This window comes from Acinonyx jubatus, chromosome E4 (genome assembly GCF_027475565.1).
Source record: "Acinonyx jubatus isolate Ajub_Pintada_27869175 chromosome E4, VMU_Ajub_asm_v1.0, whole genome shotgun sequence".
Classification (NCBI taxonomy): domain Eukaryota; kingdom Metazoa; phylum Chordata; class Mammalia; order Carnivora; family Felidae; genus Acinonyx; species Acinonyx jubatus.
The window spans coordinates 3,391,302-3,405,118 of NC_069395.1; the positions used below are offsets into that span (position 1 = coordinate 3,391,302).

The window sequence follows — 13,817 nt, forward strand, 5'->3', positions numbered from 1 at the left end:
CCCCTCCCCCATGGGTTTCTGTTAAGTTTCTCAGGATCCACATAAGAGTGAAACCACATGGTATCTGTCTTTCTCTGTATGGCTTATTTCACTTAGCATCACACTCTCCAGTTCCATCCACGTTGCTAAAAAAGGGCCATATTTCATTCTTTCTCATTGCCACGTAGTACTCCATTGTGTATATAAACCACAATTTCTTTATCCATTCATCAGTTGATGGACATTTGGGCTCTTTCCATAATTTGGCTATTGTTGAGAGTGCTGCTATAAACATTGGGGTACAAGTGCCCCTGTGCATCAGTACTCCTGTATCCCTTGGGTAAATTCCTAGCAGTGCTATTGCTGGGTCATAGGGTAGGTCTATTTTTAATTTTCTGAGGAACCTCCACACTGCTTTCCAGAGCGGCTGCACCAATTTGCATTCCCACCAACAGTGCAAGAGGGTTCCCGTTTCTCCACATCCTCTCCAGCATCTATAGTCTCCTGATTCAGAGTGGCTAAATTTAAACACAGAAGAAACAAGTGTTGGGGAAGATGTGGAGAAAAAGGAAGTCTTGCACCCTGTTGGTGGGAGTGCAAATTGGTACAGCCACTAAGGAAAACAGTATTGAGGTTCCTGAAAAAACTAAAAGCAGAATTACCATATGATCCATTAATTCTACTACTGTATACGTACCCAAGTAATACAAAAACAGCAATTTGAAAACATACACGCACCCTTATGTTTATTGCAGCATTACGTACAATAGCCAAGATATGGAAGCAGCCCTAGTGTCCATGGATAGATGAATGGACAAATATGATGTGGTATACACATACAGTGGAATATCACTAGCTGCAACAAGGAGCGAAATCCTTCCATTTGCAACCGCATGGATAGATCTAGAAAATATGATGGTAAGTGAACTAAGTCAGTAAGAGAAAGACAAATAGCATATAATTCCACTTATACGTGGAATTTAAGAAACAAGAGAAACAAACAACAAAAAAAGAGATAAGAACAAAAAGAACTGGACCCTGAACTATAGAGAACACACTGCTGGTTACCAAGGAGGATGTGGTGGCAGGTGGGTGAAGTAGGTGAAGCAGATTAGGATTACCCTTATATTGATGAGCACTGAGTAAGGTGTAGAGGTGCTGAATCACTCTATTGTACACCTAAAACTAATATAACACTGTATGTTAACTATACTGGAATTAAAAAAAAACCCAACCAAACAGAAGACCACTAACACTAATCAGCTGGGTTGGGGGTGAGACACGAAGGAAGTTCTTGGGCAGTGTCCCAAGGACTGGAGAGACAGGGTGACAGCAGACTCCAGGGCTGGGTGCTGGGGAACTGTGTGTTTTCATGGGTTACTGTCTGGATGACGAGAAAAGGCACGAGTGGTAGGGTCCCTTTTCCATGCCATGCAAGACTTGCTCCCCAGCACTTGAATTAGGGCCTCAGGGAGCAGGATGGAGGCAGGTGACAGGGAGAAGCTGGAAGCCGAGAGGAGGGTCAGACCCGGAGGGGAAGTGAAAGTCTGAGTAGGTGTCCAGGGTTGAGGGCGGAGCCCATTTGCATTGTCGCAGAGACTCAGGGAAGGCGGGTGTGTTGAGAAGGAAGTCAGAAGAGAGGGGCTGCGTGTGGGGAGGTTTGTGAGAACAGACGCCAAAGACCCACTTTCCGAGAGAAAGAAAGAACATCTGCACATAAGATGCTGTTGTTGCAACTGGTCTTGCTCACGGTTCTTGTCCCAGGTGGTGACAGTGACGACGGTGAGGGCTCTGGGCCTGCCCTGTGGGGGCACGTGTGTGTGCGTGTGTCTGTGTGTGTGCTTGTATGTGTGCGCACACACATGTGTGCATTGGTGTGCATGTGCTTGTGTTCTGTATGTGTAAATATATGTGACTATGTGTGGATAGTGCCTGTGTGCATCTCTGTGTTTGCATGTGTGCACATGTGTGTGTCTGTACATCTGTGTTTTTGTATGCATGTGTGTGTAATTCTGAGTATTTGTGTGTGTACATACGTGCATTTGTGTCTGTGCATATGGGCATGCAGGGTGTGGGTTCCCCAGCACATACCTGGGGAGTGTGGGATGTCAGCCTAGTTCCTTTCTGAGCATCCTTGACCCCAGGGCCTTGTACTCTTCTGGACCATGGGTATGAAGCTCTGGGCTCTGGGGCAGCACATGTCTCCAGAGGGAACTACGGCTCCCTTTCCTCCAGATTTTGATGCCCCTCCCTGAGACCTTTTTCTGCATTCTCTCTCCTTCCCAATGCCCTCCTCTTCCTCAGTCTATCTGTTCTTCTTGTACAGACTTCCAGGAGCCAATCACTTTTCGAAGCATCATGACAGCATCCTTTTACAACCATTCCTGGACACAAAATCTGGGCTCTGCTTGGCTGGATGGGCTGCAGACTCATGGCTGGGACAGCAAGAAAGGCATTTTCATGTACAAGCGGCCTTGGTCCAAGGGCAACTTCAGCGAGAAGGAGCTGAGGGAAGAGGAAAGGACATTACAGACATTCTCCATGATTTTTCCTTTGATATTTCAGAACCATGTTCGTCAATGGCAACTTGAATGTGAGTTTGGATCCATCAGGGCAGATGGGATGGAGGTGGCAGGCGTGTGCATCTCCTTGAGTTCCTTCTTCCTCTAGGAAGGAGTGTCCCCTGGCTTCTGAACTTCATGTCTCTCCCCATCGTAAAACTGAATTCCACATGTGTTTAGGGGGCAGAACCTAGACCCCGATTCTTGAAAACCTTCATGTCTTCTGCTACTTCCCATCCTCTCATTGACCACAGGCTGTGTTGTCATGTCTCTATTGGTATCTTCCATGACCACCCCATTTCCTGGCCTCCAGCCAGGTACCCACCTCTCCCTCACTCTGTGACTGATCCTTGAAATGTGCTTTTCACCCAATCCAGATCGCTCAGTGAATCTATGTGTTTCCTGTACCCACTGCTCTCCCCTCACCCTAGATGATTTTATCCCAGCTCTCCATTGGAGACCTTCCCTGTTCTCTTCTCCCACATTTGTGCCTTCCTCAGTCATTCACCTCTTCCTCTGCCTCCAGTGACTACCCATTTTCTGAGCCTCCACCTAAACCAAACTTTGCTCCATTCTTTCCAATACACTCAATATCTCCCTCTGCTTTCTTTGCCTTTCACTTATATTCACCTCATTTCATTTCTTTCTCTCTCCCTTTCCTATAACACACAGCCTCTGTTCCCAGATCCCTTTCAGGTACAGGTGGCAAAAGGCTGTGGACTACATGTTGGGGAGCCATCAGTAGGCTTCATGCAGATTGCATATGAAGGATCAGATCTCGTGAGCTTCCAGAACATGTCATGGTGGCCATCTCCAAAGGGAGGAAGGAGGGCTCAGCAGGTCTCCAAACTATTCAATCAGTACCATGTGGTCAACTTACGAATACGAGCACATATTATTGACATCTGCCCCCGTTTCCTCTTGGGTCTTCTTGAGGCAGGGAAGGCAGATCTTCAGCGGCAAGGTCAGTCCTGCTCCCTCCCTCCAAGCATTCTCTATTTTGCACTCATAAATTTGCACCATTTCCTCAAATACAGAGTGAAAAGGGGCCAAGAGGGAGAGGGGTGATGTTGGCCGGTTTCTAGAGGTGGAAAGACGTGTGTATCTAAAGCGATGTGAAGATTTACCTTCTCAGTCTGAGAATACCTGTCCTGTGTCTGCAGTGAGGCCAGAGGCCTGGCTGTCCACTGGCCCAAGTCCGGGGCCTGGCCATCTGCTCCTCGTGTGCCACGTCTCTGGCTTCTACCCAAAACCAGTGTGGGTGATGTGGATGCGGGGTGACCAGGAGCAACAGGGCACCCGACGAGGCGAGGTCTTGCCCCATGCTGACGGGACATGGTATCTTCAGACGTCCTTGGACGTGGAAGCCAGAGAGGCAGCTGGCCTGTCTTGCCGAGTGAGACACAGCAGTCTAGAAGGCCAGGATATGGTCTTCTACTGGGGTGAGAAAGGGTGGGGTCTTCTCTGGGAAAGACGGTGGCAGGTCCTCAGAGCCAGAGAGCCTGAAGAGAAACTTGGGATTCTAGGATTCCAGACTAAACAGTACATATATTTAGTAACCCAGGAAGTGGTGAGCTGTATGTGAGGGTCCTGTAGATGTGGGAGGAAGCAGAGATTGGGTGAACGGTCCATCTCTGAGCAGGGATAGAAACGAGAAGGAGGAAGGGTGGTTGGTGAGGCAGAAGGTGATGGGAGCAAAAAGGACCAGGTAGGTGCAGGTCAACCCGGGGTGGATGGGAATTGACACCCTCTGTGCACCAAACCCACAGAGCAACACCGCCCTGTGGACTTGCTCTTCCTGGTGGTGATCGTGCCCCTGGTGCTTCTGGCAGGTCTTGCCTCCTGGCTCTGGAAGCGTCGGTAAGTCTCTGGAGCCACCTTTCTGCACTTTCCGAAGTGTCTCCCCACTTTCCTGTCTGTCCTCAGCCCTCCTCGTCCCAGTGTCGTTCCCCCTGCATTCCTCACCTCCCCCTGCTGCAGAACGATTTCCAATCTGTTCCTCCCAGGAAATCACACAAGACACCTCAGTGTACTGGCCTCCCTTTGGAGTGAGATCCCAGCAGCCCAGGACCAGGACGTCCCTAAACCCAGCTCAGTGGTGATGGACCAGCAAATCTCTGTGTGACTGTTGTCTTTCCTTTCTGGTCAGTGATCAGTTGTCAAGATGAGTTAAGTGTAGTTTAGGGGGATTTGTTGTTCTGACCTGACTCTGGGACTTAAATCTCAAAATTATCTCAGAGTATAATGAAGTCCCAGCAATGTCCATGCGTCACAGGCATCAGACATCACTTCCTCCAGTGAGCCGTCCCTTATTCATAACTGGAAGCAGTCTTTGCTTCGTGAGAATTAGCACCACATTTTCCTGCACTTGGCAAATCTATTCCTGACCCCCAGCCCTTGTTGCCAACAGTTAGGGTCCTTTCCCTTCTAATTCTTAGGACTTTAGAGATGAGGTCCATGTCTTTTTAATATTTGTATCCTTGGCAAGGAGCCCCACTGCATGGAATATGTCCTCAATAAATACCTGTGTTGAATTTATGTCAGTTTCATAGGTTTGTCTTTTTCTTTTGCCTCCTGACAGGTTTGTAGTAGTCCAGATGTTTGTACACGTGGACATTTCTGGAAAATAACGTTGACATAGAAGGGACGGAAAAGGTGAAAAATATTGGGAGGGGGAGAGCAAATCATGGCACTTCACCAAACTTCTCCCCTACATTGGACTATTTGCCTGCTTCTGTTGGATCCAGTCCACCTGTCATGCTCTCATGGCCACCTTGTGGTTTTTGGTTGGTTGACTCCACCCTCGTGTGTAGCCCTGGGTTCTAATCAGCCTGACTTCCTCAGGAGAAAGCATCTCTGACAATGTGACAGGACAAAGGATGGACAGGTAACCTCCCATTCATGACAATCATCAGACAGCTGCCACTTGTCCTTGCCCAGAGTGATGGTTCAGGGCCACGCACCTGCTCCAGGTGGCTCAGGTCACAGGCATTCTGATTCCCATGGTCAATGGCAGAGAATGAGATGATCTTTCTTGTCCCAGATGATAAAGTCGGGGTATGAAGCGTAAACAACTGCAATCCATTTTTCAGCAGCAGAACAGCAAGCCTGAGGATGACACCTGCATTCAAGAAGGCAGAGAAATTGTACATGTGAAGTTTTCCAAGAGGTTGGATCCAACGTGTTCTCACCACAAGAATGAGAAGAAGAGAAAAGAAAGAGAAAGGAGAGGACCCAGATGTGAGGTGGTGGGGTAGTGTGGTTGTGGGCATCACGTCACCCTGTACATCTGGTGTGTACTTCGTTTTATGTTTTTTTTGGAGAAAACAGAGTTTATTGCCCAGCAATTAAAAGTATTCAAATGTGGGATGAAAGCTACATAAAATGTTAATTTTCACGGTTTGCTTGAATTCAGGTTTTCTTGACCAATTCTTCATTTTCCTTCAAAATGCTGCATGCCACTCGAGGCTCGGCAGCTCAGGACCTGAGCGTCACCTGCAGCTCCCTGCATGCCGTGTGCACTGGGCTCCCGACGTTCTTCAGGCCGTCCTCTCGGAGAAGCTGTTGGAAGACTTTCATCAGGAGGACCTTTGTTCATGTCACATCACAGGCTCTGCTGCACCAGCCAGAGCTGGCGAAGGCCCATGTGGCCCGTGGGGCCTCCCAGCCATCCTTCCTCAGGGGCTAGAAAACTGCATTCTGTACAAAGGTACAATTTTCATTTGTCATCATATTCCCGTGAAGCAGAAAACAGTAGCAACAACAAAATCAAAGCATCACAAAAGTGAAGGCAGACGCACAAACCCGCAGAATGGACTGGAGCCCCAATAACCCTGGGATCCCCGGTTCCATCAGCCCATTCATTTCCTGTATGGTTTCAGCCCACAAAGGTGGATTTCTGTCCTTTGTGATTGGGTGCTCCCTCTGATGGACGTGGACGTGGCCCCTGGGGATGCTGGGATAATATCTCTCTTCCTTGCGGTGTTCTTCCTCACTCTTCTCTTCCTTGCCTTCAATTCTTGAAAAATATTCCTCTATTCTTTTTCTTGCCTGCTTGCCTTTTTCTTCACGTGTCCTCACCTGTCACACTCTTACCCTGTCTTATTGACACTGACATCTGGATCAATCCCTATCCTGGGTGTTTTCGTGGGTTTCTAACAAACCGCTGATCAGGAATCGAGTGCTGGTTCAGCTGCTGGATAAGAGGTAAAAATTTTCTCCAGGGTTTTCCTAGAGATGGAAGGGTAAGCTGCACCAGCCTTCATGAACCAGGAGCTGTCGTGGTAATGGCATTAAATACTCAAAATGCGAGAAATTTTCCATGGATTTCTTCCCAACACATGTATTCATTCATTCATTCATTCATTCATTCATTCATTCATTCGTACATTCTGTTATTCATTCATTCATTCATTCATTCATTCATTCATTCATGACTTAGTCAGCTTTTCCTATTTGTATGGTAAACATGTTCTCTGAGACTGGTTCTAAAATGTATGAGAGGCAGCTGTGTGTACAGGTGTTTAAGACATAACGAATAATCTTGTCCTCCAAGCTTTTTTTTTTTTTTGATATGTACATTTAATCATTCAGAGCAAACTTTAGAATTGGTAAATAAGAAAATTTAACCTCATAGATTTCAGCAATAATTGCTTTATTAAATGATCCATGAATCACACATCACCCCATGTGGCCCTCAGGTAGGCACTTAGAGAAGTTGTACAAATGGAAGGTTTTTACAGAGGGAGGGTGGGGCCGGGGAGATAGCAGCAAATGTGAAGGATTGTTCCAGGAATCAGGCCTCTTTCTTGGGGGAAGAGTAAGGGCTCTTATCATGCATATGACCTCATCTGTCTTTGGGGGCTGGAGAGAAACCAGGTGACAGACTCATTGCTCTGTGGAAAGAAAAATTTGCTGGTGATGACTGGGTAAGGCTACATTTCTGGGTGGTTGTAGTTTGTTCAATTGGGTATGAAGTCCCAGGGAGGGAACTCAGCTGATGACATCATTTTGGGTCTGAGATTTTCTTTTTCTAACAGGATGTGGCTCAAGGGCATGTATCTTCATCGTCTTGAACCCCCACCAGCAGGAGCTGCCCTTGGTTCCCTGCTGGCTGGTCTGCTTGGGACAGCGAGGGGGACGCTACCTCTGCTCTGGTCCAGTCCCATCCTCAGCCAGGTGCTTTGTGTTTCAGTTTGGGGACTAGGCCTTCCGAGAGTTCCCCCTTTGCTCAGAAGATGGAGCCTCTTAGTCTGGGACAAGGTGTGTTCCTGTCCCTTCCCCCACTGCCCCTCGCCCTAGCTGCAGAGTGGCTCACTGTGCCCTTAGGTAGTGGGGCTCCCTGCCCTTCCCACACCCAGTGAAGGCTCCTTTCTGTGTGGGGGATGGTGGCCTTCCCGCCCTTCTCAGGAGGGAGCTGCTGTCAGACCCCAGGCTTGTACCACCAGAAAGCAGTTCTCTGGTCTGAATCCTGGACTTCAGTTTGTCAGGACCCTGGGAGGCCAATGGGCAAAAGCCTAGAGACATATCAAATTTGCTAAGTCTGTGACTCTCAGGGCCTCCCAGTCCTCAATGAGCCTTCAGTCATTTGTTAACAATTGTAGCTGAATTATTCATTCTGGTTTATAAAGCCTCTGGCATCTGAATCCCTGATTTCCTTGGAGGAGTCTGTATTTCCCTAGATTTTTGGGTTGACAACTTGCTCTCACCCTTCAACTTTGATGGATTCCAGAGAAGTGATTTGGGCGATCCAGCTTTTCAAAATCTTATGTGTGGGAGTGAGCTCTTTCCAATTTTCTATGTTCCAGTCTGAACTAGCCAAAAATATTATCTTTCTCTCAACAGCCTGAGTTTATTTCAGTTTACTGGTCATCCAAGAAATAACAAGACAAATAGCCCAAACACATTATCCAGATGACATAAAGCACAAATACTTAAGGGCTTTTAAACACTTAAGAACACCACGGAAGTGGAAGGTCAGCATGTCCAGCACGGCCAACTCATGATAAGACAAGCATGGAACATTCTAGCAGGAATAGTAGGAAAGGAATCTGGATACATGATTCCAGAACACTCTATTAAGTCCACACACTATAAATTCCCATGATTTCTTGTCGTAGATTTGCCGTAGGACCCTCGGTGTGAACTTCATGGTTATTAGCATATGCTTGACTCCAAAAGATACCTGTGTAGATTCAGATTTCATCAAGTAGGATTACAACTAATACTTTTGGATACTAAAAACATTTTTATGCCAAAGAAATCCATAACCTTTAAGAATAATTTGATGCCTGAACTGAATTATTCAATCACTCAGAGTTAATCATCGAGCGCCTACCGCTTGCCAGGCCCTGTTGGATTTGGGATCCGGTTCCAGGGGATTCGAAACACCTGAGCCAACCACTGAGTCAAGATTCTGAGAGGGCAAACACCTGTAAAGGTCACCACTTTAGTAAATATTGTTTTAGGCAGGTTTGTTAGAGTCTACGGTCTGCACATTAAAAGAAAACTCAGCACACCAAAATGGTTAGTTCTTGGTTGACGTGATTTTCTTCCCAAGTAGACTAAAAGCTCCTTGAATACTGGTTGCATTGTGAACACTGTATTGTCATGTGTGTAGCCAGGTGCTTGGATCCAGGAAGCTGTTAAGCGACGGTTTGGTGAGTGAATATACATTAATGGAAGTCCGACTGAGGGGGTATTCTTCAGATGTTTCAATACCCCGTGGTCTCTCTGATGGCAACTGATTCTCCCCTAAAAATAATGGTGAACTGGTGGTTGTTGATACTGTTACACAGGCAATCGTGGCAAAATTTGGAAAAGCAAGTAGAGTAAGTGTTAAAAGAAACCCATGGGCTCAAAATGGGGCCTTGGGCAGGCCAACTCCCCAAACCTTGTTTAACCTAACCTAAGTGCAGTCCAACCTCCTCCAGAAATGTAAGTCTTCCCCCGTCATTGAGGACCCTCAATGTTCATCACAAGTGAGGTCCTCTCTCACATGGACCCTCTCCATCCCCCAAGAGAGGAAGTCATCTGCGTGATTAGACCCCTTTCCTCAATTAAAAGAAGGTGACCTTCAAATTTATCTGGTTGATTTTGAATTTTAATGCAGACAGTGAGAAGGCATAGATGGGAATGGGTTGGGGTGGGGGTGAGACATGGACGGAAGCCCTTGTGGGGTGTCCCAAGGTCATGAGAAGGTGACAGTAGGCGCCGGGCCTGGGTGCTGGGGAGCCGTGTGTCTTCATGGGTTACTGTCTGGATGAGGAGAAAAGGCACGAGAGGTAGGGTCCCTTTTCCATGCCACACGAGACTTGTTCCCCAGCCTGAACAGGGCCTGAATCAGGGCCTCAGGGAGCACGACGGAGGCTGGTGACAGGGGGAAGCTGGAAGCCAGAGAGGAGGGTCAGACCCGGAGGGGAAGTGAGAGTCTGAGTAGGTGTCCAGGGTTGAGGGCGGAGCCCATTTGCATTGTCGCGGAGACTCAGGGAAGGCGTGTGTGTTGAGAAGGAAGTCAGAAGAGAGGGGCTGCGTGTGGGGAGGGTTGTGAGAACAGACGCCAAAGACCCACTTTCCGAGAGAAAGAAAGAACATCTGCACATAAGATGCTGTTGTTGCAACTGGTGTTGCTCACGGTTCTTGTCCCAGGCGGTGACAGTGATGATGGTGAGGATGTGGCCCTGCCTGGTCGGTGCAAGAGTGTTTGTCTACATTTGTGTGATGTGTGTCATGTGTGCACATATGTTGTTGTGTACATGTGTGCATGTGTGTATATGTGTATGAGTATGTGTGTATAGGTGCCTGTGTGTGTATCTCTGTGTGTTTCTGCCGTGTGTGCACGTGTGTGGGTGGGTGTCTGTATGTCTGTGTTTGCGTTTGTGTCTATGTGCGTGCATATCACGTGTAACTCTGAGTGTGTGTGTACATGTGTGCATTGGTGTCTGTGCGCGTGTGCACACATGGTGTGGGTTCCCCAGCACATTCCTGGGGAGTGAGGCATGTCCACCTGGTTCCTCCCTGAGCATCCCTGACCCCAGGGCCTTGTGCTCCTCTGAATGATGGGTGCCAAGCTCGGGGCTCTGTCCTCCAGATTTCGGTGCCCCTCCCTGGCCCCTTTTGCTGATTCTCTCTCCTTCCCTCTGCCCTCCTCTTCCTCAGTCTGTCTGTTCTTCTGGCACAGACTTCCAGGAGCCAATCACTTTTCGAATCATCCTGACCGCATCTTTTTACAACCGTGCCCGGGCACAAAATCAGGGTTCAGCTTGGCTGGGACAGCTGCAGACTCATGGCTGGGACAGCAAGACCGGAGCTTTCATTTTCCTGCGGCCTTGGTCCAGGGGCAACTTCAGCAACGAGCATTTCATGGAACTGGAAAAGTTATTCCATTCATACTCCATTAGATTTCTTCAGGTATTTCAGGACCATGTCAGTCAATGGCAGCTTGAATGTGAGTTCAGGTCCCTCAGGGCAGGTGGGATGGAGGTGGTCGGTGTGTGTGTAACCTTGAGTTCCTTCTTCCTCCTGGGTAGACCCTCCACTGACTGCTGAACCTCTCGATTCCCCATCATAAAATTGAATCACACCTGTCTGTTCAGGTGGCAGAATCCAGACCCTGATTCTCGAAAAGCTTTTTGTCTTCTGCTCCTTCCCCTACTCTCGTTGACCTCAGGCTGTGCTCTGATGCCTCCAGTAATGTCTGCAGTGACCACCCCATTCCCTGGCCTGCAGCCAGATATCCTCCTCTCCCTCACTCTGTGACTGATCCTTGAAATGTGCTTTTCTCCCTGTTCAGTCCCCTCAATGACCTCTGTCTATGTGTTCCTTGTATCCACTTCTCTCTTCTCACCCTAGATGATTTTATCCAAGCTCTCCAGTGGAGGCCTTCCCTGTTCTCTGCCCACACCCTTCCAGTCACTCCTCCAACATTTGTTTCTTCCGCAGTCATTCACCTCCTCCTCTGCCTCCAGTGACCACCACTTCCCCTCTCTCTGAGCCTTCACTCAAAGCACACTTTGCTTGATTCCTTCCAATACCCTCAACTTCTCCTTCTTCCGTCCATGGCTTCCACTCACCTCATGTCAACACTTTCCCTTCTCTATTCCTGTATCTCACAACCTCTCTTTCCAGATCCGTTTCAGGTCCAGCTGGAAGGAGGCTGTGAGCTGCACCTTGGAGAAGTATCAGAAGGATTTGTGCATATTGGATATCAAGGATCAGATCTCATGAGCTTCCAGAACACGTCATGGTGGCCATCTCCAAAGGGAGGCAGAAGGACCGAAGAAGTCTGCACACTCTTCAATCGGTTCTATGTGGTCAATGAAATTATACACACACTTTTCAGTGATACCTGCCCTCAGTTCCTCTTGGGTCTTCTTGATGCAGGAAAGGCATATCTCAAGCGACAAGGTCAGTCCTGCTCCCAACCTCTAAGCATTCTCTCTGTGCATTCATAAATTCGCACCATTTCTCAGCTTCAGGGTAAGAGGGGGCCAAGAGGGAGAGGGGATGATGCTGACAGGTTTCTAGAGGTGGAGCGATGTAGGTATCTCAACTGACGTGAAGATCTTCCCTCTCAGTCTGAGAATTCCTATCCTGTCTCTGCAGTGAGGCCCGAGGCCTGGCTGTCCACTGGCCCCAGTCCAGGGCCTGGCCATCTGCTCCTCATGTGCCACGTCTCTGGCTTCTACCCAAAGCCAGTGTGGGTGACGTGGATGCGGGGTGAGCAGGAGCACCAGGGCACCCGACGAGGCGAGGTCTTGCCCCATGCTGACGGGACATGGTATCTTCAGACATCCTTGGACGTGGAAGCCAGGGAGGCAGCCGGCCTCTCTTGCCGAGTGAGACACAGCAGTCTAGGAGGCCAGGATATTGTCCTCTACTGGGGTGAGAAAGGGCGGGTGCCCAGCTGGGAAAGGGTGGTCCTCTAGCAGTTCAGGAGAGATAGATACAAAGTTGGGATTCTAGGGACTCCAGATCATAAAGGACTAAAATTTAGTGACCTAAGAAATGGAGAGCTGGGTGTGAGGGTCCTGTAGATGTAGCAGGAAGCAGAGGGTTGGTTGAAGGGTCCATCTGTGAGCAGGGATGGGAGAGGAGAAAGAGGAAGGGTGGTTGGTGAGGCAGAGGGTGATGGGAGCAAAAAGGACCAGGTAGGTGCAGGTCAACCCGGGGTGGATGGGAATTGACACCCTCTGTGCACCGAACCCACAGAGCAGCACCGCCCCGTGGGCTTGGTCTTCCTGGTGGTGCTGGTGCCTCTGGTGCTTCTGGCAGGTCTTGCGTTCTGGCTCTGGAAGCACTGGTAAGTCTGGAACCACCTTCCTGCTCTTTCCCAACTGTGTAAATCCATGCCCCTGCCCCTGGAGTCCTCACCTCCACCTGCTGCAGAGCATTTCCAATCTGTTCCTCCCAGGAAATCACACTGGAGACCTCAGTGCACTGGCCTCCCTTCGGAGAGAGATCCCAGCAGCCCTGGTTCCAGCACTTACCTAAACCCAGCTCAGTGGTGATGGATTTGCAAGTCTCTGTGTGCAACTTTTGTCTTTCCTTTGTGCTCGATGATCAGTTGTCAATATCGGCCAAGAATAATTTAGTGGGCTTTGTTCTCACCTGATTCTTGGAGTTAAATTCTACATTTTCTCCAAGTAAAATGAAGCCTGAGTACCTCCCTGGGTCACAGGCATCAGATGCCACTTCCTCCAGGGAGCCCTCTCTGATTTTCAAGGGGAAGCAGTCTCTGCCTGCTGAGAATTTCCAACATCCATAGTTTCTCTTTGGCAAACGTATGACTCACTTCCCATCCCTTATTGTCCCCAGTTGGGTCCCTTTTCCATCCTAATTCTTAGGCCTCTTGAGAGTAAAGTCCATGTCTTTCTAATATTTGTATCCTTGGCAAGGAGTCTAGCCTGCATGGAATATGTCCTCAATAAAAGTCTGTGTTGAATTGATGCCAATTTCGTAGTTTTTTCTTCTTTCGCCTCCTGTCGTGTTTGTAGTAGTTGAGACGTTTGATGTTCTTCTTGTCAAAAGTCTTTTCACTTTGCCTGGAGACTGGATACTGTTATGGTTCCTTGGTAACATCTCTGAGCCTCTGAGGAGAATACAGTTTTGTCTGTGGATATTTCTATTATTTAAACACAGACACCTGTTGGAGTGGACCTGTTGTGGATAAAAGGAGGAGGGCAGATGCAGGTCCTGGCTGTTTGAGGCCCTCAGGACAGCAGCAGAGATGTCACCCTGGGGCTTGTTGGCAATATAGGGGCTTGGCCTCAGCTGAGG

The 13,817-nt window shown here is 48.5% G+C and overlaps 1 protein-coding gene across 6 annotated transcripts; it reads left to right on the plus strand.

Annotated features, from left to right (window-relative positions):
• Nucleotides 1–1,584: 1,584 nt before the first annotated feature.
• LOC106987807 (T-cell surface glycoprotein CD1a-like) lies at nt 1,585–13,485 on the plus strand. 6 transcript variants are annotated; one of them, XM_053208834.1, is made up of 6 exons: nt 1,585–1,761; nt 2,306–2,572; nt 3,226–3,504; nt 3,704–3,982; nt 4,310–4,400; nt 12,952–13,485. In XM_053208834.1, the coding sequence occupies exons 1-6, from the start codon at nt 1,701–1,703 to the stop codon at nt 13,046–13,048; spliced, it is 1,074 nt and encodes a 357-aa protein (XP_053064809.1). In that variant the 5' UTR covers nt 1,585–1,700; the 3' UTR covers nt 13,049–13,485. The 6 variants fall into 6 exon arrangements, with proteins under 6 accessions (XP_053064809.1, XP_026904041.2, XP_026904039.1 ...); XM_027048240.2 differs by lacking the exon at nt 4,310–4,400 and adding an exon at nt 12,750–12,840; XM_027048238.2 differs by lacking the exons at nt 2,306–2,572; nt 3,226–3,504; nt 3,704–3,982; nt 4,310–4,400 and adding exons at nt 10,720–10,986; nt 11,667–11,945; nt 12,144–12,422; nt 12,750–12,840.
• The last annotated feature ends 332 nt before the right edge of the window (nt 13,486–13,817 follow it).

Bases quoted from the DNA above. Each gene is read 5' to 3' on its own strand.
- LOC106987807 (XM_053208834.1), top strand. From the start codon at position 1,701: ATGCTGTTGTTGCAACTGGTCTTGCTCACGGTTCTTGTCCCAGGTGGT. The intron at 2,573-3,225 runs GTGAGTTTGGAT...CTCTGTTCCCAG, and splicing joins TCGTCAATGGCAACTTGAAT to ATCCCTTTCAGGTACAGGTG. The intron at 3,983-4,309 runs GTGAGAAAGGGT...CCAAACCCACAG, and splicing joins GGATATGGTCTTCTACTGGG to AGCAACACCGCCCTGTGGAC.